This window comes from Lutra lutra, chromosome 12, assembly GCF_902655055.1.
Source record: "Lutra lutra chromosome 12, mLutLut1.2, whole genome shotgun sequence".
NCBI lineage: Eukaryota > Metazoa > Chordata > Mammalia > Carnivora > Mustelidae > Lutra > Lutra lutra.
In genome coordinates this window covers 93,620,434-93,643,129 of record NC_062289.1, presented here as the reverse complement: position 1 = coordinate 93,643,129, position 22,696 = coordinate 93,620,434, and the positions used below count along the sequence as shown (strand labels likewise).

General features: G+C 44.7%; 1 protein-coding gene and 2 non-coding genes across 5 annotated transcripts; 2 read left to right on the top strand and 1 right to left on the bottom strand.

Annotated features, from left to right (window-relative positions):
- Positions 1-4,304: 4,304 nt before the first annotated feature.
- SIRT4 (sirtuin 4) lies at positions 4,305-21,552 on the bottom strand. 3 transcript variants are annotated; one of them, XM_047698026.1, is made up of 5 exons: positions 21,548-21,552; positions 12,665-13,162; positions 9,421-9,715; positions 9,115-9,325; positions 4,305-4,766 (listed from the first exon to the last, which is right to left on the bottom strand). In XM_047698026.1, exons 2-4 carry the CDS (start codon positions 13,159-13,161, stop codon positions 9,173-9,175), a joined length of 945 nt encoding a protein of 314 aa, XP_047553982.1. In that variant the 5' UTR covers position 13,162; positions 21,548-21,552; the 3' UTR covers positions 4,305-4,766; positions 9,115-9,172. The 3 variants fall into 3 exon arrangements, with proteins under 3 accessions (XP_047553982.1, XP_047553983.1, XP_047553984.1); XM_047698027.1 differs by lacking the exon at positions 21,548-21,552 and adding an exon at positions 15,792-15,841; XM_047698028.1 differs by lacking the exon at positions 21,548-21,552 and adding an exon at positions 15,777-15,787.
- Positions 21,168-21,308, top strand: LOC125082804 (U4 spliceosomal RNA). The gene has a single exon (XR_007122113.1). It is a non-coding gene; the product is annotated as a U4 spliceosomal RNA (small nuclear RNA).
- Positions 21,553-21,921: 369 nt separating the features above from the next.
- LOC125082803 (U4 spliceosomal RNA) lies at positions 21,922-22,062 on the top strand. Its single transcript, XR_007122112.1, has one exon. It is a non-coding gene; the product is annotated as a U4 spliceosomal RNA (small nuclear RNA).
- Positions 22,063-22,696: the final 634 nt, after the last annotated feature.

The following is a 22,696-nucleotide window of genomic DNA, read 5'->3' as shown; positions in this document are numbered from 1 at the left end:
GAGACAAAAAATCCCTTTAACAATCTTTTTTTATGGGCGCCTGGGTGGCTCAGTGGGTTAAGCCTCTGCCTTTGGCTCAGGTCATGATCTCAGGGTCCTGGGATCGAGTTCTGCATCAGGCTCTCTGCTTGGCAGGGAGCCTGCTTCCTCCTCTCTCTCTCTGCCTGCCTCTCTGCCTACTTGTCATCTCGCTCTGTCAAATAAATAAATAAAATCTTTTTTTTTTAATCATTTTTTTGGGTAAGATTTTATTCATTCATCTGACAGAGAGCAAGAGAAAGCACAAGCAGGGGGAGCAAGCATAGGAGAGGGAGAAGCAGGCTCCCTGCGGAGCAGGGGGCCCTATATGGGGCTCCATCCCAGGACCCCCGCCAAAGACAGATGCTTAACCGACTGAGCCACCCAGCCTCTCCCCTTTAACAATCTTTCAATGAGCATCTGCTGGGTGCTTATTAAAGGAAATGGAATATGGGAAACCCTAGTACAGTGGCAGAGATTTAAATGAATAAACTGAATTGTGAGTATTCTGAAGTAGCGATTACATCCCAGCAGCCACAGCGTCTTCACAGTGCTTAGCACATCTCACACGCTCATTAAATAATTGTTCAGCGAAGACAAGTCTTGGCGCCAAGGTTTGCGGCAGTCGAGGAAAAACCACGTGGCTATATTTACCTTTTAAGATCACGTGATCCCGAGCCCAATCCCGGCATTTCCTTGCCCGCAAGGATTTCAGAATAGGAAATGTGATTGGGTATCTTTTGGACACGTGGTACCCGGTTCTTCCTTTTTTTTTTCCCTTACACTTGGGAAAAGCGGCCCAGCTCCCGACCCACCTCCACACTTTTCCAGGCTCTGACCCCGCCCCTTCGCGCGCGGGCGCGAGCCGGCGCAGGCGCAGTGGTTGGTGACGGTTGCTCCAGCCCACGTCACGGGGAGGTGGCGGCGACGGCTCCTTGCGCGGCTTCCTGGGTCCTCGGTGCGCTGTTCTCCATGGTCAGAATCCGGCGGGAAAGAAAGAGTGGGCGGGCCGAGTGTGAGAAAAGAGCGAGCTCACGTAGGTATGACGTTGGGGTCCACCTTCCTGCGGTGCGCGTGCCTGTGGGTGTGTCGGCCCCACAAGCGCCCCTTCGTCCCCAGCACCATAACGGTTTCCGGTGGGAGCTGCTCCAGGGCTCCCATCCCGGAAAGGGACGAGGCGACCGGGAAGCTAGGGTGCGGGGAGCCAAACTGGCGCGAGGAGAGAGGCGAATGGATGTTGGGCGAGCCATGGGCTTCTGCACCTAAAGTCCCCATTTTCGAAGAGGGGAAACAGAAGGTGAAGGGATTTGCAGCTCTGACCTCCGGTTGGAATGCTCCCCCTTTTCCCGCCTGGTGCTTGCCTGTTCATCGCTCAGGACCTAGTTGGGGTCACCTCAAGAAGTTTCTTGAGTCTTGTCCTTTTTCGCTCCCAAAGTGCAGTTGTGCAGTCACCTCACCGGGCTTCTATAGATCATTAAAGAAAGGGAGTTCAGAACTGGACGGACTGGCTTTGGTTACTGGCCGGGTCACTCCAGGTGACCTTGGGCTAGTCACATAAAATCTCCAAGCTTCAGGATCTTCATCTTTCAAAAGAAATAATAGTGTGCAGATCATAGGGTTGTGGGAATTAGGTGAGCCAACGCCTTGTAAAATGCTTCCTACAGTGCTTGTTCTATAGTAAATGTTCCATAAATAACTATTTTCCCAAGGGGAAGGAGAGGCAAGGATACTCTTTATTTTCTTTAGAAAGGCTTTATTCTATCAGGTAATCTTCTGAAAAAAGACGACAGATACACAAAAAGGAGTGTAGCTCTGGAAAAGACCCATGCGAGTCTAGTTGAAGTATTCAGTAGAGGACAGAGTTTTAGCCAAGTGGTTATGGCTGACATTTGCTTACTGTGTGCCAGGCACTGTGCTGGGAGTTTCAGATGCATCCCTACCTTTCTTAATCTTCCTAACAACCCAGTTAGGTAGCTACTGGTATCCTCATCCAAAGAGACTGAAGATTAATCACTTGCCCAAATTCACATAACTAGTAAGTAGCAAGACAGGGATGGAAATCCAGGTCTGTCTATATCCTAAGAGTTTCAATTTGTGCTATATCCCTTTTCTAATAGAGGAAACACACACACACTCACTCTCTCTCCTTTCTTGGACGAGATTAACTCCCCCCTCCCTTTCACAAAGTGGAATTTATCTGTTTAGTGACATAAAGATTAAATAAAATCTGGATCTGAGCACCATCTGGAATTCCAAGAAGGATAATATATCTGGAATTAACTATTTCAATTAATTGATAACTTATACCCCATTCCTAGGAGCAGGATAACCAGTTCATCCTGATTTTAGCACTGAAAGTCCTGCAACCCAGGAAACCCCCTCAGTACTCGGCAATCTGGGACAGTTAGTACCCTACCTAGGAGTGTTGAATTTCCTATTGGTCCTTAATGGATCCTCTCAGGAAAAGTTTGGCATTCACTGGCTGAAGACTGACCCTTACGCATGGCCAAGCATTTCTTACTGGGTTAATTCATCAAGTGAGCTGATAATGTGTTGTGAAATACTTTGCATAGTGTTTGGGATATAGTGTGCTCAATAAATGTTATTATTTAAGGGAGAGCTAAAAGACAGATAATTTATGATAGTATAAAAGAAGGAATATAAGTTAGTGGGAAATTGGTTTTGAGTGTCATGTACTTGTTTGCCTTTGTGACTTCTACTTACTAAAACTGTGATAGCAGAGCAGAGCCATAAAAGCAGTTGAGGAAGGTCATGCCCAAAGCTACATGCAGCTAGAAGGCTGTAACCGGGGCAGTGACAAACTGATAGCACCCACTAGTCAGTTTGTTATTCCAACAGAGGACACTTATAGTGGGTTAGGAACTGCCATGCTGGTAAAAAGCAAAAGATGTGAAGTGAGGAGATGTGAGATTTTTGCAGAGTTTGTCTTGGGACAAATTTTGGGGGAGGAATTCCACCTCAGGAGGAACTATGAACAAAATGAACATTCCTGAGGTCCTGAAGACTTGGTTTCATGAATCATGCCAGCATTAGGTGGTAGAGCCTGCCTCTCTCCCTGGCAACCTAACCTGCTCTCCAGGGCCTGCTGCAGCTTAACCATTCCTGGTCTCCTTGGCCAGGTGTACTGCTGGCTTCTAATTCAGGCTTCTTTCTAAGCATAAGCCTCAGACAAATAGGAAGCAGTTGTTCAAAAAGAAAAGAACTGGGAGGAAAGTCTTGGATTCTAGTCCTGGCTCTGAAACTATGTTGTATGGCCTTCAGTAAGTCTGGATCTTAGTTTCCCCCAAAATAAAATGAGGGGGATGCATTTAATTTGCTCCCATTCTGTCTCATCTCATGCATGAATCTGTGACATTCTGTGGTAGAGTAAGGATGGGGAAATAGCACATTTTCTGTGAGCCACTTGAAGCCAAGAGATTGTATCTTTGTCGCCTTAGTACCTTAATATAGTATCTGTAACTGATATAGCAACCCCTGATGAAATTTGGGGATGAGAATACCTTGAGATCTGAAAGACCCAGATCTGAATACAATTACTGGTACTGACTTTTGGTAACTGAGCAAATCTGATTCAAAGCACCTTAGGATCCTCTGCAAAAAAGCTGAAATGAGATTTACAACAACCGTACACCTCTTCAGAATTAGCGGCTATGGGAAAACATACAGTTGTGCAGATGAAAAGAACTCTGTTGGTTTCAAGATCCTGGATTATCCCTGTTAACTAAAATTTACTTCCTAGGCAGGTGCAGGATGAACATGTATTCCTTGCCCTAATTTTAGACAAAAGACTAGCTAGAAAAGGCTGTGACTCTTTCATCCGCTTTACTTTTTTATTTTTTTTACTTTGAGATTGTGCTGAAAGCTTTAGCCTGGTACAGGCTTGCTGCCTTACTTGGCAGAAACAAATCAGTTTAAGAGCCCACATGTTTCCTCTCTACAGACCAGGTTCAAGGCAAATGTCTCATTCTGGCAGCTGAAATCCAGCAGAAATCCTCAGAGAACTGTGTCATAAAGCCCATTCTCTTTTAGCTGATTAAAAAAATATAAACCTAAAGCCCACATACCCAGTGTGCTATTAAAAATATGATTCCTTTATTCCTTCGTTCATAAAAAATTCACTCATACCATTACTCATCTTAAAAAAATATATTAGGGGGCGCCTGGGTGGCTCAGTGGGTTAAGCCGCTGCCTTCGGCTCAGGTCATGATCTCGGAGTCCTGGGATTGAGTCCCGCATCGGGCTCTCTGCTCAGCAGGGAGCCTGCTTCCTCCTGTCTCTCTGCCTGCCTCTCTGCCTACTTGTGTTCTCTCTTTCTCTGTCAAATAAATAAATAAAATCTTTAAAAAAAAAAAATATATATATATATATATCAGAATGTTTCAGTTAGAGACACTTAACCATTTGTAATTATAAATGAAGTCATTTTCTTCTCCCCTCACCCCCCACCTTAGTGAGATTCCTGGGTTAGCTAGCACTCCAGAGACTGTTCTGGCCAAGCTGTTTCTTCTGCCTAGTGAGATAAAAAGCAAGCGAGGGCAGTCTTCCCTATCCAGAGCAGCCACTGCTTGGAAAAAATCTTTCTTCAGGGTCAAGTCTCATCCGTCACACTCAAACCTGCCCAGTTCAGAGAGGGGCCGGGGAAAGATGTCGGTTTGCTGCCCTCTACAGGCAGCATCCAGTGAGCTTTGATTAGGTAGGGGAAGAAGGGAGGAATCCTTACCACGGATCTGAAAAGAAAGGAAACAAGTTAATGCTGAATAAGCCGAGAGTGAGTGGGGTAATGGTTGTGAACATCAGCCTACCATTCACAAAAACACAGCATCTAGGGCGTGTAAAGATGGCCACCACATCTAGTTAAGTGAAAACAGGATATGATAAAACATAAACAACCTTGATTCGATTTTTGTAAAAAAAGATTTGGTTATACCAGAATGTTAAACTTTGGTTATCTTGGTGATGGGATAATGGGTAATTTGTATTATATTCTTTTTACTTAATTGTGTCATTTTTTTTTAAAGATTTTATTTATTAAAGAGAGAGTGCAGCAGGGGGAGTGGCAGACAGTGAGAAATAGACTCCCTGCTGAGAAAGGAGCCGGATGCAGGACTCAAGTCCCAGGACCCTAAGACCACAACCGAGCTAAAGGCAGCCACTTAACCAACTGAGCCACCCAGGCATCCCTTATCTGTATCATCTTGATGTTCTACAATAAATATGCAGTATTCTGGTATAAGAACCTAGTTTAGGGGCGCCTGGGTGGCTCAGTGGGTTAAGCCTCCACCTTCAGCTCAGGTCATGATCCCAGGGTCCTAGGATCAAGCCCTGCATCGGGCTCTCTGCTCAGCAGGGAGCCCCGCCTGCCTCTCTGCCTACTTGTGATTTCTGTCTCTGTCAAATAAATAAATAAATAAATAAAATCTTAGGAAAAAAAAAAGAAGAAGGAGAAAAACCTAGTTTAAAAAAATGTATTAAAAAGCTGGCAGTTGTGGGGGGGGGGGGCGTGCACCCAGGTGGCTCAGATGGCTAAGCATCTGCCTTCAGTTCAGGTCACAATCTCCAGGTCTTGGGATTGAGCCCCACATCTAGCTCCCAGCTTAGCAGGGAGTCTGCTTCTCCCTCTCCCTCTGCCTCTCTGCCTGCTTGTGCTCTCTCTCCCGCCCTCTCAAGTGAATAAATAAAATCTTTAAAAAACGGGGGGGGGGGGGCCTGGGTGGCTCAGTGGGTTAAAGCCTGTGCCTTTGGCTCAGGTCATGATCCCAGGGCCCTGGGATCAAGCCCGGCATTGGGCTCTCTGCTTGGCGGGGACCCTGTTTCCCTTCCTCTCTCTCTGCCTGCCTCTCTGCCTACTTGTGATCTCTGTCTGTCAAATAAATAAAGTAAAAATCTTAAAAAAAAAAAAAAAGTGTGTGTTGGGGCGCGTGGGTGGTTCAGTCGGTTGAGCTTCCAGCTATTGATCTGGGCTCAGGTCTTGATCTCAGGCTTGTGGGTTCAAGCCCCATATTGGGGTTGGGGGTTGGAGGCTACTACTTTAAAAAGTTTGTATGCCAAGGGGGCTTCTTTGGGGCTAGTAGTGTTCTGTTCCTTGATCTAGATGCTATATGTCTTCATCAAGCTGTCTACTTATAATACATGCTCTTCTCTGTATGTATAGTATACTTCAGTTCAAATCATTTTTGTAAAGTGCTTACATAGGAACGCTCATTCATTGGTGGGAACGCAAAATGGGGCAGCCAGTTTGGAAGGCAGTTTGGCAGCTGCATACAAAACTAAACATTTATCATACGATTCAGCAATCTTGCTTCTTGGTATTTACCCGAATGAGTTGACAACTTATGCCCAGCAACTTAATTCATAATTGCCAAACACATGGAAACAACCAAGATGTCAGTAGGTGAATGATAAATACTGTGTGAGTTCCCAGGGCAAAGGGGCATGTTGGACTCTCTGTACTTTCTGCTCAACTTGGCTGTGAACCTAAAACTACTCCAAAAATTAAAGTCTTCTTTTTCCTTTTAATGATTTTATTTATTTGTGGGGTGCCTGGGTGGCTCAGTGGGTTAAGCCTCTGCCTTCGGCTCAGGTCATGATCTCAGGGTCCTGGGATCGAGCCCCGCATCGGGCTCTCCGCTCAGCAGGGCCTGCTTCCCCCCTCTCTCTGCCTGCCTCTCTGCCTACTTGTGATCTCTCTCTCTGTGTCAAATAAATGAATAAAATCTTACAAAAAAGATTTTATTTATTTGTGAAAGAGAGCAAGAGCACGCAAGCAGGGGGAGTGGCAGGCAGAGAGAGACGCGGACTCCTCGCTGAGCAAGAAGCCCAACAAGGGTTTCAATCCGAGGACCCCCCAGGATCATGACCCAAGCCAAAGGCAGCTTCTTAACCTACTGAGCCACCCAGGCATCCCAAAGTCTTTTTTTTTAAGTGGTTGTACTTCTCTAGCAATATACTAAAAACTATTGAAGTGTACAGATTAAATGAGTAAACTGTATGGTTTGTGAACTATATCTCAACAAAGCTTAAGTGGTTGTACTCATAGATTAAAATGGATATGAAGTACATGCTACAATATGGATGAATCTTCAAACTATTATGCCACATGGAGAAGCCAGACACAAAGGCCACGGATTATATGAAATGTCGAGAACAGGCAGAAATAGATTAGATGTTGCCAGGGACTGGGGAATGGTGGTGGGGTTGGGAATGGGGAGTGACTGCTAATGGGTACAGTGTTTCTTCTTGGGATGATGATATTCTGGAATTAGACAGTGGGGAGTAATGTACAACTTTGTGAGTGTACTGTAAGACAACTTCGAAAGAGTGAACTTTATGGTACATGAATTATATCTCAATAAAGCTGTTATCTTTTTAAAATGGGGGAAAGAAAGCAATGGAGGATTTTGAAATTATCTGGGTGGCTCAGTCAGTTAAGCATCCAACTCTTGATTTCAGCTCAGGTCATGATCTCCGAGCTGTGAGATTGAGCCCTGCCTCTGCTGGAGCTGGGCGTGGAGCCTGCTTAAGATTCTCTCTCCCTCTAATTAAGTAATTAGATGGATTAGATAGAGACAGATAGCACATACACAGAACTAAAAATCATAGTCTTTCAAACACTATAGCTTAATGCACATTAAAACAATTAGTTTTAATTAAGGGGCGCACAGGGGGCTCAGTTGGTTCAGCTACCAACTCTTGATTTTGGCTCAGGTCAGGATCTCAGGGCCAAGGGACTGAACTGGGAGTGGGGCTCCACCCACGCTCAGTGGAGAGTCTGCTTTTCTCTCTCTCCTTCTCCCTTTGCCCCCCACCCCGGCTCATACTTTTTCTCTCTCTAAAATAAGTAAATAAATCTTTGGGGTGCCTGGGTGGCTCAGTGGGTTAAAGCCTCTGCCTTCGGCTCAGGTCATGGACCCAGGGTCCTGGGATCGGGCCCTGCGTCGGGATCTCTGCTTGGCAGGGAGCCTGCTTCCTCCTCTCTCTCTCTGCCTGCCTCTCTGCCTACTTGTGATTTCTGTCAAATAAATAAATAAAATCTTTAAAAAAAAATTTTTTTTTTCCAATTAATGGGACACCTGGGATGGCTCAGTTCATTGGGTGCAGACTCTTGCTTTCGGCTCAGATTATCTCAGGGTTGTGAGATCAAGCCCCAAGTCCTGCTGTGTGCTCAGCGGGGAATCTGCTTGAGATTCTGCCCCTCTCCCTCTCCATCAGCCCCTCCTCCCGGCTCGCATGCCGGCACTCCCTCTCTTCTCTCTCTCAGGTAAATAAAAATCTTTTAAAAATAAATAAATAAAAATTTATAATTAATAAATAAATAAATGAAATAAAAAATAAAAAAACAAATTTGTTTTAATTAAGAATAGCCATACAGGGGCGCCTGGGTGGCTCAGTGGGTTAAGCCGCTGCCTTCGGCTCAGGTCATGATCTCAGGGTCCTGGGCTCGAGTCCCGCATCGGGCTCTTTGCTCAGCAGGGAGCCTACTTCCCTCTCTCTCTCTCTTTCTCTCTGCCTGCCTCTCCATCTACTTGTGATCTCTCTCTGTCAAATAAATAAATAAAATCTTTAAAAAAAAAAAAAAAGAATAGCCATACATTAAGAAGCCTAGAACTTCCGGGGTGCCTGGGTGGCTCAGTGGGTTAAGCCTCTGCCTTCAGCTTGGATCATGATCTCAGGGTCCTGGGATTGGGTTCTCTGCTCAGTGGGGAGCCTGCTTCCCCGCCTTCTCTACCTGCCTCTCTGCCTACTTGTGAACTCTGTCTGTCAAATGAATAAATAAAATCTTAAAAAAAAAAAAAAAAAAGCCTAGGGGCGCCTGGGTGGCTCAGTGGGTTAAAGCCTCTGCCTTCAGCTCAGGTCATGATCTCAGGGTTCTGGGATCGAGCCCCTCATCGGGCTCTCTGCTCAGCAGGAAGCCTGCTTCCTCCTCTCTCTCTGTCTGCCTCTCTGTCTACTTGTAATTTCTGTCTGTCAAATAAATAAATAAAATCTTAAAAAAAAAAAAAGCCTAGAACTTTCTGTATTTTGTTAGTGCTCTCAGTTGAATGGGAACTAGAAACTGTTATCTAAGAAAGCATTTACCTTTAATAGCAGGATTACAGTGAAAGTCTGTTTCTGGCTCAGGAGCATCAGGTTCTGGTCAGTGTGGGTCTATTAAAGGCAGCAACTCTCCACAGGGAGAATCCAGTTTCAGACATGCCAAGTCGTCCGACCGTGTGGGCCCAATGTTAAGTATCGCGATTGGAAGCTTCTTCTCTCGGGCAGTGAGGATAAACCTGTAGCCGGAGTACACCTTACAACAAGAAGACACAGGTGAGAACTCTCGATGCAGGAAGAAATAAACCAAATAGGGAGCCTCTCCGGAGATCTCCATCCCAAGTCAGATACCTGCAAGGACGATCCCACCACCAAGAGGGAGTCGGCTTCTTTTACACGCCTGCGCACAAAGTCAACCTTGTCAGGGTTCACCGTGTCCCCGAAGAAAACGACGTCTGGTTTCAGGGGGCCACCACATCGAGCGCAGGCTGGGACCTGAAAGCTCTGCACCTGCTCCTCTGTGAGAAAGACGTCGCCATCAGGAGCCAGGCCATGGGCCTCAGCACTCCAGGTGGGGTTCAGGGCTTCAAAACGCTCCTGCAACGCTCTGCGGGGAATCTTTTCACCACAGTCCAAGCAAAGGACCCTGAAACCAAAGAAGTTGACTCAATGGTTGGTTCCGAGGAGGAAGGAAGCTGCCAAAGATGTCTCCTCTCCAACCATTTTTAACTCCTCCAACAGCGCTTGCCATTCCCAACATGGAATCTTTTCTCCGTGTTAGTAATACCTTCTCGTGACCTCTAAGTACCACCATTTCTCTTTCCTTCTACTGCCAACCCACAGAACAAGGAGTGTACATCTGTTTTCCTTACTTAGACTCCTTGCTTACCCTGTTGGCTCATTTTTATATCCTTAGCACAACTGCAGATGACTTCCTGAGTGCCCACACCCATGCTTTTCCCTACCCTCTCTCTCCTCCTCTGGGGTGATGGTCACTGTCTATCACAGTCTCTTTAAAACACTCTTCCCCCTGGTGTCTTTACCCAGTGTCTTCTGTTTCTCTCTCTCTCTTTTTTTTTTTTTTAGATTTTATTTATTTATTTGACAGAGAGATCGTAAATAGGCAGAGAGGCAGGCAGAGAGAGAGGGGGAAGCAGGCTCCCTGCTGAGCAGAGCCTGATGCGGAGCTCAATCCCAGGACCCTGAGATCATGACCTGAGCCAAAGGCAGAGGCTTAACCCACTGAACTACCCAGGCACCCCTTCTCTTTCTCCTCTTACCTCTCTAATCATGAGCTCCACGAGACCGAGAACTTTGAGTCCTTTGACCACTGTGCTATGCCCACCACTAGAACGGTGCCTACAGACAGTGGGCATTCCCTAAATAGCTGCTAAAAGAAAAAACAAAAGGCGGTTTAGTTGGTTTCTTCTCTACTCCTCAATCTTCCAGCCAGTTTTCTTCTACCTTCTCCACCCTGGGGACTCTCCATTTTCACTGCCACGATGCCTCTGTGCTGACGATCCTCTCCCCATACAGGACTCCACTCCTGGCCTCTCTCCCAAACTCCAAGTCATCTTGACTGTCCTGTCCAGCTTACCTCTGTCTTCACCCACCCTTCCCCAACTTCTCCAACACTGTCCTTTCTCCAGTTACTTGGGCGGGAACCCTTGGAAAAACTTGTTACTCATTTTGCTCCTTTTTATCTAGTCAGCCTTCAGATTATGTTGATTATTTTACTTAAAAGGCCCCCTATGAGGGGCACCTGGCTGGCTCAGTTGGTGGACCATGTGATTCTTGGTCTCAGGGTTCTGAGTTCAAGCCCCACCTTGGGTACAGAGATTATGTAAAAAAATACAATCTTTTAAAAAAAAAAAAAAAGGGTGCCTGGATGGTGTAGTCAGTTCAGCATCTGACTCTTGGTTTAGGCTCAGGTCATGATCTCAGGGTTGTGATATCAAGCACCATGTTGGGCTCCACGCTCAGTAGGAAGTCTGCTTGAGATTTTCTCCCTCTCCCACCCCCAACTTGTGTGCACACACACTCCCTCAAATAAATAAATAAATCTTTAAAAAACAACTAAAGGCCCCCTACGAAATGACAAGAAGTCTTGGATTTGTTTTAAAACATTTTAAGAGACAAGGAGAGAGAGGGTAAAGTAGACATGATAAAATCTTTATATCTGAGTGATGGTACATGGGAGTTCATTATGCTACTTTCCTTTTAGGGACATTTGAAATTTTTATCACGCAAAGAAAGTTTTAATGGACTCATTGCCATCATTAGCTCTCGAGTTCCCCTGATACCACCTGGGTACAGGTCCCTTGGGCTGACCTCCCTGAGTCATTCTTTCTAATTCTGTGTGGCTTTCCTCAAATGCTATTTTTATCATACTGCTTTCTTGCTCAGAAACCACTAATGTTCCCCTTTGGTCTCTCACGACAGACCCAAATTGCACTGCACTATTTTCAGACGCACCCATGATTTGAGTCTAGCCTTCCCAGACAATCTGATTTCATAGTAACTCTCCACATAGGCCAAGCCAGACTCCTCTGGGCTCTGCAAGTCCTCTTCATTTAGAAAGCCCTCTCCCTTCTTTTGCCTAGTCAGAACTGAGCTAGGCTTAAGCCCCATCTTTCCCATAAAAGCATGACCAGTTACTCCAAGCTTTCCTAAATCTGTTTCTCTGAACTTACAAAACATGCCTATCAAGGACCACATAATTTAACAATTGTGTGGAGTTATTTGTTAAACATGTTATTTTTGGATCCTTCCCCCCACCCCAAAAAGATCACAAAGTTCTCGTATACAAAGTAGACCATGTTTTATACGTTGGCTTTGACTCCTCCCTACCACCAAGTAGCACACGACATGTTGTGGGCGCCCAATAAATATTTTATGATTGGCAAGATCTCTGGGGCTTAAAAATAAGGAAATGGTTTCCAATTAGCTTCAAGTTATTGCCAGGGCTACATGTCTTCCTTCCATCAGTATTTACTGGGTTCTGACTATATGCCAGGCTGTACTGTGTTCTACGTGTCTAGGCACCAGAGATCTACTGGCTTATAGCCTATGCTGTTGGCACTTTGCTCATAGTCCCCGCAAGACACCCTATAGGCCACTTGCACACAGTTCCCCTGTAAGCAACTTCCTGCATCTCTCTTCGGGTGTTCACTGGCCAAGGAAGCCTCCTCCAGAGTTGAAGAGTCAGTGTTAGGGACTTAATTCCCCTAAACTGACCCACAACCAATGAGGGATGGGACATGATGGACAAATGCCCCAGCTTCCTTGACTTTCAGTGAGACAATTCTGAAGCATGCTCTTGACAGAGGGTTCCTCAAAGGATTGAGGCTCAGTTCCCCAAAGCAGCAACCCATTCCTTAATTTACCCTTTTCTTGGCTTTTCTTGCCTACCCTGTTTCATTTCCCCACTGAGTTTGTTCCTCTGTGAGTTTGCTGGGATCGACTCCAAAATAAACAGTTTGCTCCAAATCCTTTTCTCAACGCCTCATGAAAACCACAGCGATCAAGATAGCCAAGCTCTCTGCTCTTATGGAGCACACATTGCTGCATTCAAACTATTTGGAACTTCCTGCACCTGTGCATGCATCCGTGGAGTTCTGTCAGGCGCTGACTCCCTGCTTTCGTGTGCAAGGCATCCACATTTTGGGTCACCAACCAGTACAGCTTTCCAAGTCTCTCCCAATTGCTCAAAGCCCAATGTGCAGGGTTAGGCTGGAGGGAGGAGAACCGAGGCCAGCCTGCAAAGTTTCTCGCCCAGTACCGCTGGCGGATTGGAGCACTCCGTAGAAAATCCCCGTGCTGAATGGGTTTCTTGTCAGTGCGGGCGTAGAGTCCCACCTTTTCTGACCTGTAGTCTGGGATCCCCGACTCGGTGGAGATTCCTGCCCCGGTCATCACTAGGAGTCTCTTGGAAAGAGTGATGAAGCGCTGTAACTCTTTGACCTTCTCAGGGTCCAGAGGAGGACTTGGTGGCACAAATAACCCAACGGACCCATGTGAGCACTGCCGGCTGACGTTCACCATCCAGCGGCTTTTTGCTGCCCTGAAAGTCAACCCAAAACTCATCCTCATTCTAGAGAGAGAAAAACCTGATGTGAGAAACCGGGTTTTAAAAAAGAAAAGCGGGCGCCTGGGTGGCTCAGTTGGTTAAGCAACTGCCTTTGGCTCAGGTCATGATCCTGGAGTCCCAGGATCGAGTCCCACATCGGGCTCCTTGCTCGGCGGGGAGTCTGCTTCTCCTGCTGACCTCTCTACTCTCATGCTCTCTCTCTCTCTCAAATAAATAAATAAAATCTTTAAAAAAATAAAACTAAAATAAAAAATAAATAAATAAAAAGAAAAGCAATCGGGGCGCCTGGGTGGCTCAGTGGGTTAAGCCGCTGCCTTCGACTCAGGTCATGATCTCGGGGTCCTGGGATTGAGCCCCTGCTCAGCAGGGAGCCTGCTTCCTCCTCTCTCTCTCTGCCTGCCTCTCTGCCTACTTGTGATTTCTGTCAGATAAATAAATAAAATCTTTTAAAAAAATTTTAAAAAAATAAAAAATAAAGAAAAGCAACCAAAAACCCCAAAACAAACAAACAAAAACAACTACAAAAACTGAGGCAACCATCAACCAATGAATGAATAAACAAAATGGGGCATATCTATTCAATGAAATGTTATTTACCTATAAGCATGAAGTTCTTTTTTTTTTTTTTAAAGATTTTATTTATTTATTTGACAGGGAGAGAGCGAGCACAAGCAGGGGGAGCAGTGGGCAGAGGGAGAGGGAGAGGGAGAAGCAGGCTCTGTGATATGCATGGAGCCCAAAACGGGACTTGATCCCAGGTTCCTGGGATCACGATCTGGGCCAAAGGCCGAGGCTTAACTGACTGAACCACCCAGGCACCCCACATGAAGTTCTGATATATGTTACAACATGGATAAACATTAAAAACATTATGCTAAGTGTAAGAAGTCAGCCAAAAAGGACAAATACCGTATGATTCCATTTATATAACTTGTCCAAAATACACAAATATATAGCGACAGTAAGTAAATTAGTAGTTGCCAGGGACTAGAAGGAAGAATGTATCAGAACCTTAGTATTTGGGGGCACCTGGGTGGCTAAGTGGGTTAAAGACTCTGCCTTCAGCTCAGGTCACGATTCTAGGGTCCTGGGGATCGAACCCCACATCCAGGCTCTCTGCTCAGCGAGAAGCCTGCTCCCCCTGCCCACCCACCCCACCCCCCGCCGTCTCTGCCTACCTCTCTGCCTACTTGTGATCTCTGTCAAATAAATAAATAAATAAAATGATTTAGAAATAAATTTCTTATAAGGGGTTCTTTAGTGCCTCAGTTAAGCATCTGCCTTTGGCTCAGATCATGATCCCAGCGTCCTGGGATGGAGCTGTGGGTTGGACTCACTGCTTAGCAGGGGAATCCGTTTCTCCCTCTCCCTCTGCCCCTGCTCATGTGCTCGCTCTCTCTCTCTCTTGCTTACCGTCTTTGTCAAGTAGATAAAAATCTTTTTTAAAAAATTTCTTATAGATTTCAAAATATTAATGGCCTACTCCCAATATATTTTTTAAATCCCTTAATAGCTCATTGTTATTCCATCTAGACTACATCTAAAGAGTCTCCATTGGAGGACTACCTTTATAATTTTAGTTACTAACATCCCTTGGGAGACTGTGTGTTCCATAAACCTACTTCCCATTTTCTAAATAAGTATTTCTTCATAAACTAAAGAGCACATTTCAGGGGTGCCTGGGTAGCTCAGTCGTTGGGTGTCTGCCTTCCATTCCAGTCACGATCTCAAGGTCATGGGATCGAGCCCCACGTCCGCTCCCTGCTCAGCAAGAAGCCTGCTTTCCCTCTCCCACTCCCCCTGCTGTGTTCCTCCTCTCGCTGTCCCTCTCTCTGTTAAAAAAAAATAATAATAACAAAGAGTGCACCTGAATTCTAGTTTGCTAGGTGTTGAAGTCGTAGCTCAGACATTTCAGACTTAGCTTTTTATGGCTTTTTATTTATTAATGTAACTAAGCACATGCACATCTTTTATTCTCTCTCTCCCATATTCTATTAGTTTACCCTCAATCGCAAACACCGCTCGCTAGTGGGACACAGCAAAATAGTGAGGTCTGGCACGACATTCTACCCCAACTTTCTAGCTGTAAAAACAAGGTTTTGGGACGCCTGGGTGGCTCAGTTGGTTAAGCGGCTGCCTTCGGCTCAGGTCATGATCCCAGCGTCCTGGGATCGAGTCCCACATCGGGCTCCTTGCTCAGCGGGGAGCCTGCTTCTCCCTCTGCCTCTGCCTACCACTCTGCCTGTGCTCATGCTCTCTCTCTAACAAATAAAAATAAATCTTTAAAAAAACAAAAAACAAGGTTTTAACATATTATTTAACATAATGCAGAAATTCTCTAGTGATCGCACCCCGTATGTAAACATTATCTTATGCCTGGCTTTTCAGATCCAGGTTCAGGACCCTGATTTCTCTAGACATTCCACAGCAACACGTGAACGGCTAAACAAATCTGGTCTGGATTCCTGAGACCAAAGGGCTGGGGAAACCCCTCTGAAAACACGCTCTATTAGAACCTCAGCTCCCTGCCAGGTTCCACCAAAGGACAAAGAGTTAATACAGTACCCCTTACAACAAACCCCTTACAACAAACCCCTTCAAGAAACCCGAAGCTCACACAGAACACACTCACCGCTCACAGCTTAAACGACACTTTACGACTGACTATGCAACTGACTGGCTACTTTTGCATTTGGGGAAATGTAGTTCATGAAGAGGAAATGCTGCATAAAAACTATAAGTCCCACAATCCTCTGGGCTTCACAGTTAAGAGGCCCAGATTGTCTAGTAGCGCCGCCTGTCTGCGTTTCAGGGTCAGAGGTTTTGAACCTTGGTTGGAGATGGGCCGCGGTCTTCTAAAATAACACAGTGTCCCTTTGATAGAAATGGTTCGAGTTTCCACACCGGAGTGCTAAGTGCAAAATAATACATCCAAACAGCACTAGTTAGGAATTCCTTCTTAAGATAGAAGCTTTACGGGCGCCTGGGTGGCTCAGTCCTTAAGTTTCTGCCTTTGTCTCAGGTCATGATCCCAGGTCCTGGAATCCAGCCCCGCATGAGGCTCCCTGCTTAGCCGGAAGCTGCTTTTCCCTCTCTTGTGTTCCCTCTCTTGCTGTCTCATTCTCTCTCTCAAATAAATAAATAAAATCTTTTAAAAAATAGAAACTTTAATAATGGATCTAGACTAGACTCATACTCAACTTTAGTGATTATGATCCTTTGCACTCACCATGAGGAAATCAAGTTTCCACCTTGCAGCAGTTTGTGAACAAATATCTGAAAAACTGATGTTTTTGGAGTTTATATGAACAACTAACTCCACACATAATATACAGGGAATAGTGTGTTTGTCCACTTGGCTTCTCCAATTTTATTTCTCCTTCTTTGTTTTTATTAAATTAACCAACACAATGCCTAGGTCTCACTTACAGATATTCTGATTTAATTGGTCTGGGGAGATGCCTGGGCATCAATAAGTTTACAAAGTTCCCAGTTGTTTCTAATATGTAACCAAAGAGAACCTTTGTTCTCTAGCCTCACCTAAATAAGTTATCAATTTGTGTTGAGAACATAATCAAAGGCCAGCTAACCCGGACCTTGAAGATCACCTAAGGAACAACTTCACCCATTTTAAGATAAACTGAAGCCCAGAAGAGTATTCTAGAAGTTGGAGTCAAAGTTTGACTCCTGATCCTCTCACTGAATGTGTGGAGGTAATTATTGGTGAAGTCACCCAGGTTAGTGTTTGAGGGTAGGACCTCCAGCAACAGCTCAGATAGGTCACCCTGCTGGGATAATCACCTGACATGACAGCCTATTGTGCCCTATTTAACCTGACCACACTGGCTGAAAGAAAGGCCCAAAATATAGACTGGAAATTTTTACTAAGTCAAAAAAATTGTAATCAGCAACATTTTCTGCATTTCTGGGTATTTGACCAAAACCTATTGAAATGGCAAAACACTGACATTCCCCCAGCCACATTTTATTATGAAAAATTTCCAACCCATATTGTTTTCTCAGTTTGCCAAGTGGAATGAGCATCATTTATTGCGAGACTGCCTGATACAGGGCGATTGTGCTTTTAGGCCCCAAAGATGCTCATGTTCCAGGGATAAATTAGCTGACTTTTCAATTTTTCTTAGTGCTGGAAAGTCATCCGTGGAGAATGAAGTCACCCAAGGCAGCCGGTGAAACACACAATTTCACCACATCAGGAATTTAATGACTAAGCCTTTGATTGGATCAAAGTAAAATAATCTAAAATTAATCAAGTTGTTAATCTCCCCCCACCCCTGCTAATTTTTCTTACCTTATGAAAAAAAAATTAACTACACATCGCCATCAAACAGGACTTTTATTTTTATTTTTTTTTTAAAGATCTTATTTATTTGACAGAGAGAGATCACAAGCAGGCAGAGAGGCAGGCAGAGAGAGAGGAGGAAGCAGGCTCCCTGCTGAGCAGAGTGCCCGATGTGGGGCTCGATCCCAGGACTCTGAGATCATGACCTGAGCCGAAGGCAGAGGCTTTAACCCACTGAGCCACCCAGGCGCCCCACAGGACTTTTAAAAATGTCATTTTTGCATCTAGGTGATGACTGTGTTCACTGAAACAACACTCTGAACATTTCATGTTTGAATTTTTTTTTAAGATTTTATTTTTAGAGGTGGTTAAGCACCCAATGCTTGATCTCAGCTCAGATTCTTGATCTCAGGGTTGTAAGTTCAAGTCCTGTGTTGGGCTACATGCTGGGCATGGTGCCTACTTTAAAAAAAAAAAGATTTAATTTTTAAGTGACCTCTACATCCAAAGTGGGGCTCAAACTTAAAACCCCAAGGTCAAGAGTCTCATGCTCTAGCGACTGGGCCCACCAGGAACCTCTCATGTTTGAAAAAAAAATTTTTTTTTAAGATTTTATTTATTTATTTGACAGGCAGAGATCACAAGTAGGCAGAGAGAGAGAGAGAGAGAGAGAGAGAGGTGGAAGCAGACTCCCTGCTGAGCAGAGAACTCTATGGGGGGCTTGATCCTAGGACCCTGGGATCATGACCTGAGCCAAAGGCAGAGGCTTTAACCCACTGAGCCACCCAGGTGCCCCGAAAAAAATTTTTTTTTTAATTTTATTTATTTGTTTGACAGACAGAGATCACAAGTAGGCAGAGAGGCAGGCAGTGAGAGAGAGAGAGAGAGAGAGAGGAAGGAAAGCCGACTCCCCGCTGAGCAGAGAGCCCAATGCGGGACTTGATCCCAGAACCCTGGGATCATTACCTGAGCTGAAGGCAGAGGCTTTAATCCACTGAGCCACCAGGCACCCCTGAAATTTTTTATAATAAAATGTTGGGGAGCACCTGGGTGGCTCAGTCAGTTAAGCATCTGCCTTCTGCTGGGGTCATGATCTCAGGGTCCTAAGTCTTTGTGTCAGGCTCTCTGCTCAGCGGGGAGTCTGCTTCTCCCTCGCCCTCTGCCCCTCCCCTCCTCATGCTCTCAATCTTTCTCACAAAGAAATAACATTTTTGTAAATAAATAAAAAATTTTAAAATACAATAAAATGTTAGGAAAAACGTCACTTTCTTGGAGACTGCGTTTTACATCTTAATGGGTAGCAAAAAGTAAAAGTATGTTGGAGAATATAGTTCAGGGAAGAAAGAAGTTCAGATATAAGTTTCTGACAGCTTTCCACTTGCCAAAGAAAACAGGCAGTGGGAGCGAAAATTACTTCAAACTTTGTAAACTGTGAACATTTCTTTCTTTTTTTTTTTTTAAGATTTTATTTATTTATTTGACAGAGAGAGAGATCACCAGTAGGCAGAGAGGCAGGCAGAGAGAGAGAGAGAGAGGAGGAAGCAGGCTCCCCGATGAGCAGAGAGCCCTATTTGGGGGTTCTATCCCAGGACCTGAGATCATGACCTGAGCCTAAGGCAGAGGCTTAACCCACTGAGCCACCCAGGTGCCCCTAAACTGTGAACATTTCTATAAAAATAGCCTTCTTCAACCTCTTCTCTCTGAATTAAGGTGTCCAACAAAAAACCTTTTGGCATTAGGGACGTCTCAGGGGCTCAGTGGGTTAAGCCACTGCCTTCAGCTCAGGTCATAATCCTAGGGTCCTGGAATCAAGTCCTGCATTGGGCTCCTTGCTCAGTGGGGAGCCTGCTTCTCTCTTTGCCTCTGCCTGCCACTCTACCTGCTTGTGCACGCACTCTCTCTCTGTGACAAATAAATAAATAAGAATCTTAAAAAAAAAAACCTTTTGGTATTAAAAAAGAATTAACCCCCCCAAAATTACCATATGACCCAGAATTTCCACTTCCAACTATACACAGAAAAGAGTTGAAAACAAGGACTCAAACAGATACTAGTATGCCTCTGTTTGTAGGAGGATTATTCACAATGCCAAAAAGTAGAAGCAATGCAGATTCATAGAATAATGGATGGGTAATAAAATTCCAAACAATGGAATACTAATCAGACGTAAAGAGGAATGAAATTCTGATATATACTACAACATGGATAGACCTTAAAACATTATCCTATGAGGGCGCCCGAGTGGCTCAGCGGGTTAAAGCCTCTGCCTTCAGCTCAGGTCATGATCCCAGGATCCTGGGATCAAGCCCCACATCGGGCTCTCTCCTCAGCGGGGAGCCTGCTTCCTCCTCTCTCTCTGCCTGCCTCTCTGCCTACTTGTGATCTCTCTGTCAAATAAATAAATAAAATCTTAAAAAACAAAACAAAACAACACTATCCTATGAAATAAGCCAGACAGGCATCTGTCTGTCTCTGTGGGAAGAACATGCAACTTTTGATCTATGGTGGTGAGTTCAAACCTCACGCTGGGTGTAGAGATTACTTAAACTTAAAAAAAGTAAGTAAACTTAAAAAGTAAACTTAAGTAAGTAAACTTTTAAAAAAGTAAACTTAAAAAAAAAAAAATAGCCAGGGGCACCTGGGTTGCTCAGTTGGTTGTCTGCCTTCGGCTCTGGGATAGAGCCCCATATGAGGCTCTCTACTCAGCTAGGAGCCTGCTTTTCCCTCTCCCTCGCCCCCCTCCCAGCCCCTCTCTTGTGCTCTCTCGTGGGCGCTATCTCAAATAACTAAATAAATAAATTCTTTTAAAAAAAGAAAAAAAAGCCAGACACAAAAAATAAAATATTGGGACGCCTGGGTGGCTCGGTTGGTTAAGCAGCTGCCTTCGGCTCAGGTCATGATCCCAGGGTCCTGGGATTGAGTCCACATCGGGCTCCTTGCTCGGCAGGGAGCCTGCTTCTCCCTCTGCCTCTGCCTGCCACTCTGTCTGCCTGTGCTCCCACGCGCTCTCTCTCTCTCTAACAAATAAATAAAATCTTTAAAATAAATAAATAAATAAATAAATAAATAAATAAATAAATAAATTAAATAAAATATTGTATGGTTCTGCCTATATGAGATACTTAGAGGAATCAAATTTGTAGAGACAGAAAGTGGAATAGAAGTTGCCAGGGGCTGAGATAGGAAGGAATGGGTAGGGGAGTTAGTGTTTAATGGGTACAGAGTTCCAATTTGGGGTGATGGAAAAGTTTGTGAAAGGTGGAGAAATAGTTGCAAAGAATAAACGTACTTAATGCTACTGAACTGTATACTCAAAAATGGTTAAAATGGTGAATTTTATTTTATAAGTAGTTTCTTCCAATTTATGAAAAAAACTATTTTGGAGATAATAGTACGCGGTGAATCGGTAGCCAAGTGAACACACGCTGACAGCCCATTTTTCATCGGCCCCAATTCACTCTATGAATGAAGCTATTAGCATGTTCCCTCCCATAATGCTTTGCTTCATTCTCCATCAAAACTTAGTTAAGTGAAATCAAGAAATAAAATCCTTAGAAATAGCTTATGCATTTTCGAGGGATCTTTATACGGTTGTATAATTTTCAATCAAATAATAACTGATGGTTTTTCTATGAGACTCAAACTCGCATTTCTGTAATAGGAACCTTGCCTATTGGGGGTAATGATTAGGGGGCGTTGCTCTTTAGCTTTGCGCAGTGGCAGTATCGTAGCCAATGAGGTTTATCCGAGGCGCGATTATTGCTAATTGAAAACTTTTCCCAATACCCCGCCGTGACGACTTGAAATATAGTCGGCATTGGCAATTTTTGACAGTCTCTACGGAGACTGATATGCTTCGGTTCAATGGTAGTGTCTTAATTTGTTGGTTTTATTGCACTTCTTAAGTGCATATTGCTGGATGTTAGTTATGAGATGGGGTATGATTATTGTCGCTTAGTGTTTAAGTCCGGTAGGAACGTGGATTGGTTGGGGGGTGTTTTGTTTTGTTTTTTTGGTTAATATTTTGATTTTTGTTCCTGTTAACATTCGAGATTGCACAAATATTTCCTGAGGCCTTTGCCCACCTGGTTCTCTGCAGGACCCACGCTCCGCCGGCAATCACTCGTCTTTCTTTTTCTGGTTCACTCGTTTTCCCAGCTTTCAAAATCGCCGCCAGGTTTTTTAACTCAAAATTCAGGTCTAACCTGGTCATCTCTGTGATGTCATGAGGATTTGCATAAGATTACCCAGCATCCCCTGCGAATGCATTCTCAATTCCAAAATCTGAATGTTCGACCCGAGATGATCCAATAACCACAAGCCTCCCGCGCAGACGGACCTTAACTATAACTGCTGGAAGCCGAACGCATCAGATCCACGAACTCGCTGGCAGCAACTCACCCTCACTGTTAAGACAGTTGTCATCCGTGGGGGAGCAGGGTGGGTGCTGTAGATTTTCAGCTTTGCGCAGTGGCAGTATCGTAGCCAATGAGGTTTATCCGAGGCGCGATTATTGCTAATTGAAAACTTTTCCCAATACCCCGCCGTGACGACTTGAAATATAGTCGGCATTGGCAATTTTTGACAGTCTCTACGGAGACTGAATATATTTGTTCTCAAAAAGCAGTGCGAGGGCAGTTGTGTAATTTTGGTAACCTCCTACGTGCCTTTTTCGCTATTACTATCTCGGTTACTTTATGTAGGGTTTATTAGAGTTTGAAAAAAATGTTTTTGTTGCAAGCAAGGGGAGGTGAAAGTCTGCTTTCTTTATTGGCTTCTTTTAGAAAGTCGGAGACTTATAAAAATAGAAATGTGCCATGTTTTCATCCGAGTGTGTTTTTTTTTTTTAAAGGATTCCTTATTTATTTGACAGATCACAACTAGGCAGAGAGAAGTGGGTGGGGGGATGCAGACTCCCTGCTGAGCAGAGAGCTTCTTGTGGGGCTCGATTCCAGGACCCTGAGATCATGACCCGAGCTAAAAGCAGAGACTTAACCCACTGAGCCACCTAGGCATTTCTCAACCTAAATGCTTTTTAAAGCAACTAGTAGGCCAACAGAAGGTATAGCTGTGTTTGGAACCAAGTGCCCTTACATCTGGGGGTGTACTGGATTCCACGACACCAGCTACCTCTAGTCTTGTCCTATGTTAGAAAGGCCAGGGGCGTCCCTGAACAAAAGCCTTCGGGAGTCCTACCCTTGCGCATGGCAGATCCAGCTGGACATGGGTGGGCC

Bases quoted from the DNA above. Each gene is read 5' to 3' on its own strand.
- SIRT4 (XM_047698026.1), bottom strand. From the start codon at position 13,161: ATGAGGATGAGTTTTGGGTTGACTTTCAGGGCAGCAAAAAGCCGCTGG. The intron at 9,716-12,664 runs GTGCAGGAAGTT...CTTTGGTTTCAG, and splicing joins CTCCACGGATGCATGCACAG to GGTCCTTTGCTTGGACTGTG. The intron at 9,326-9,420 runs GTATCTGACTTG...TCTTGTTGTAAG, and splicing joins TGGTGGGATCGTCCTTGCAG to GTGTACTCCGGCTACAGGTT.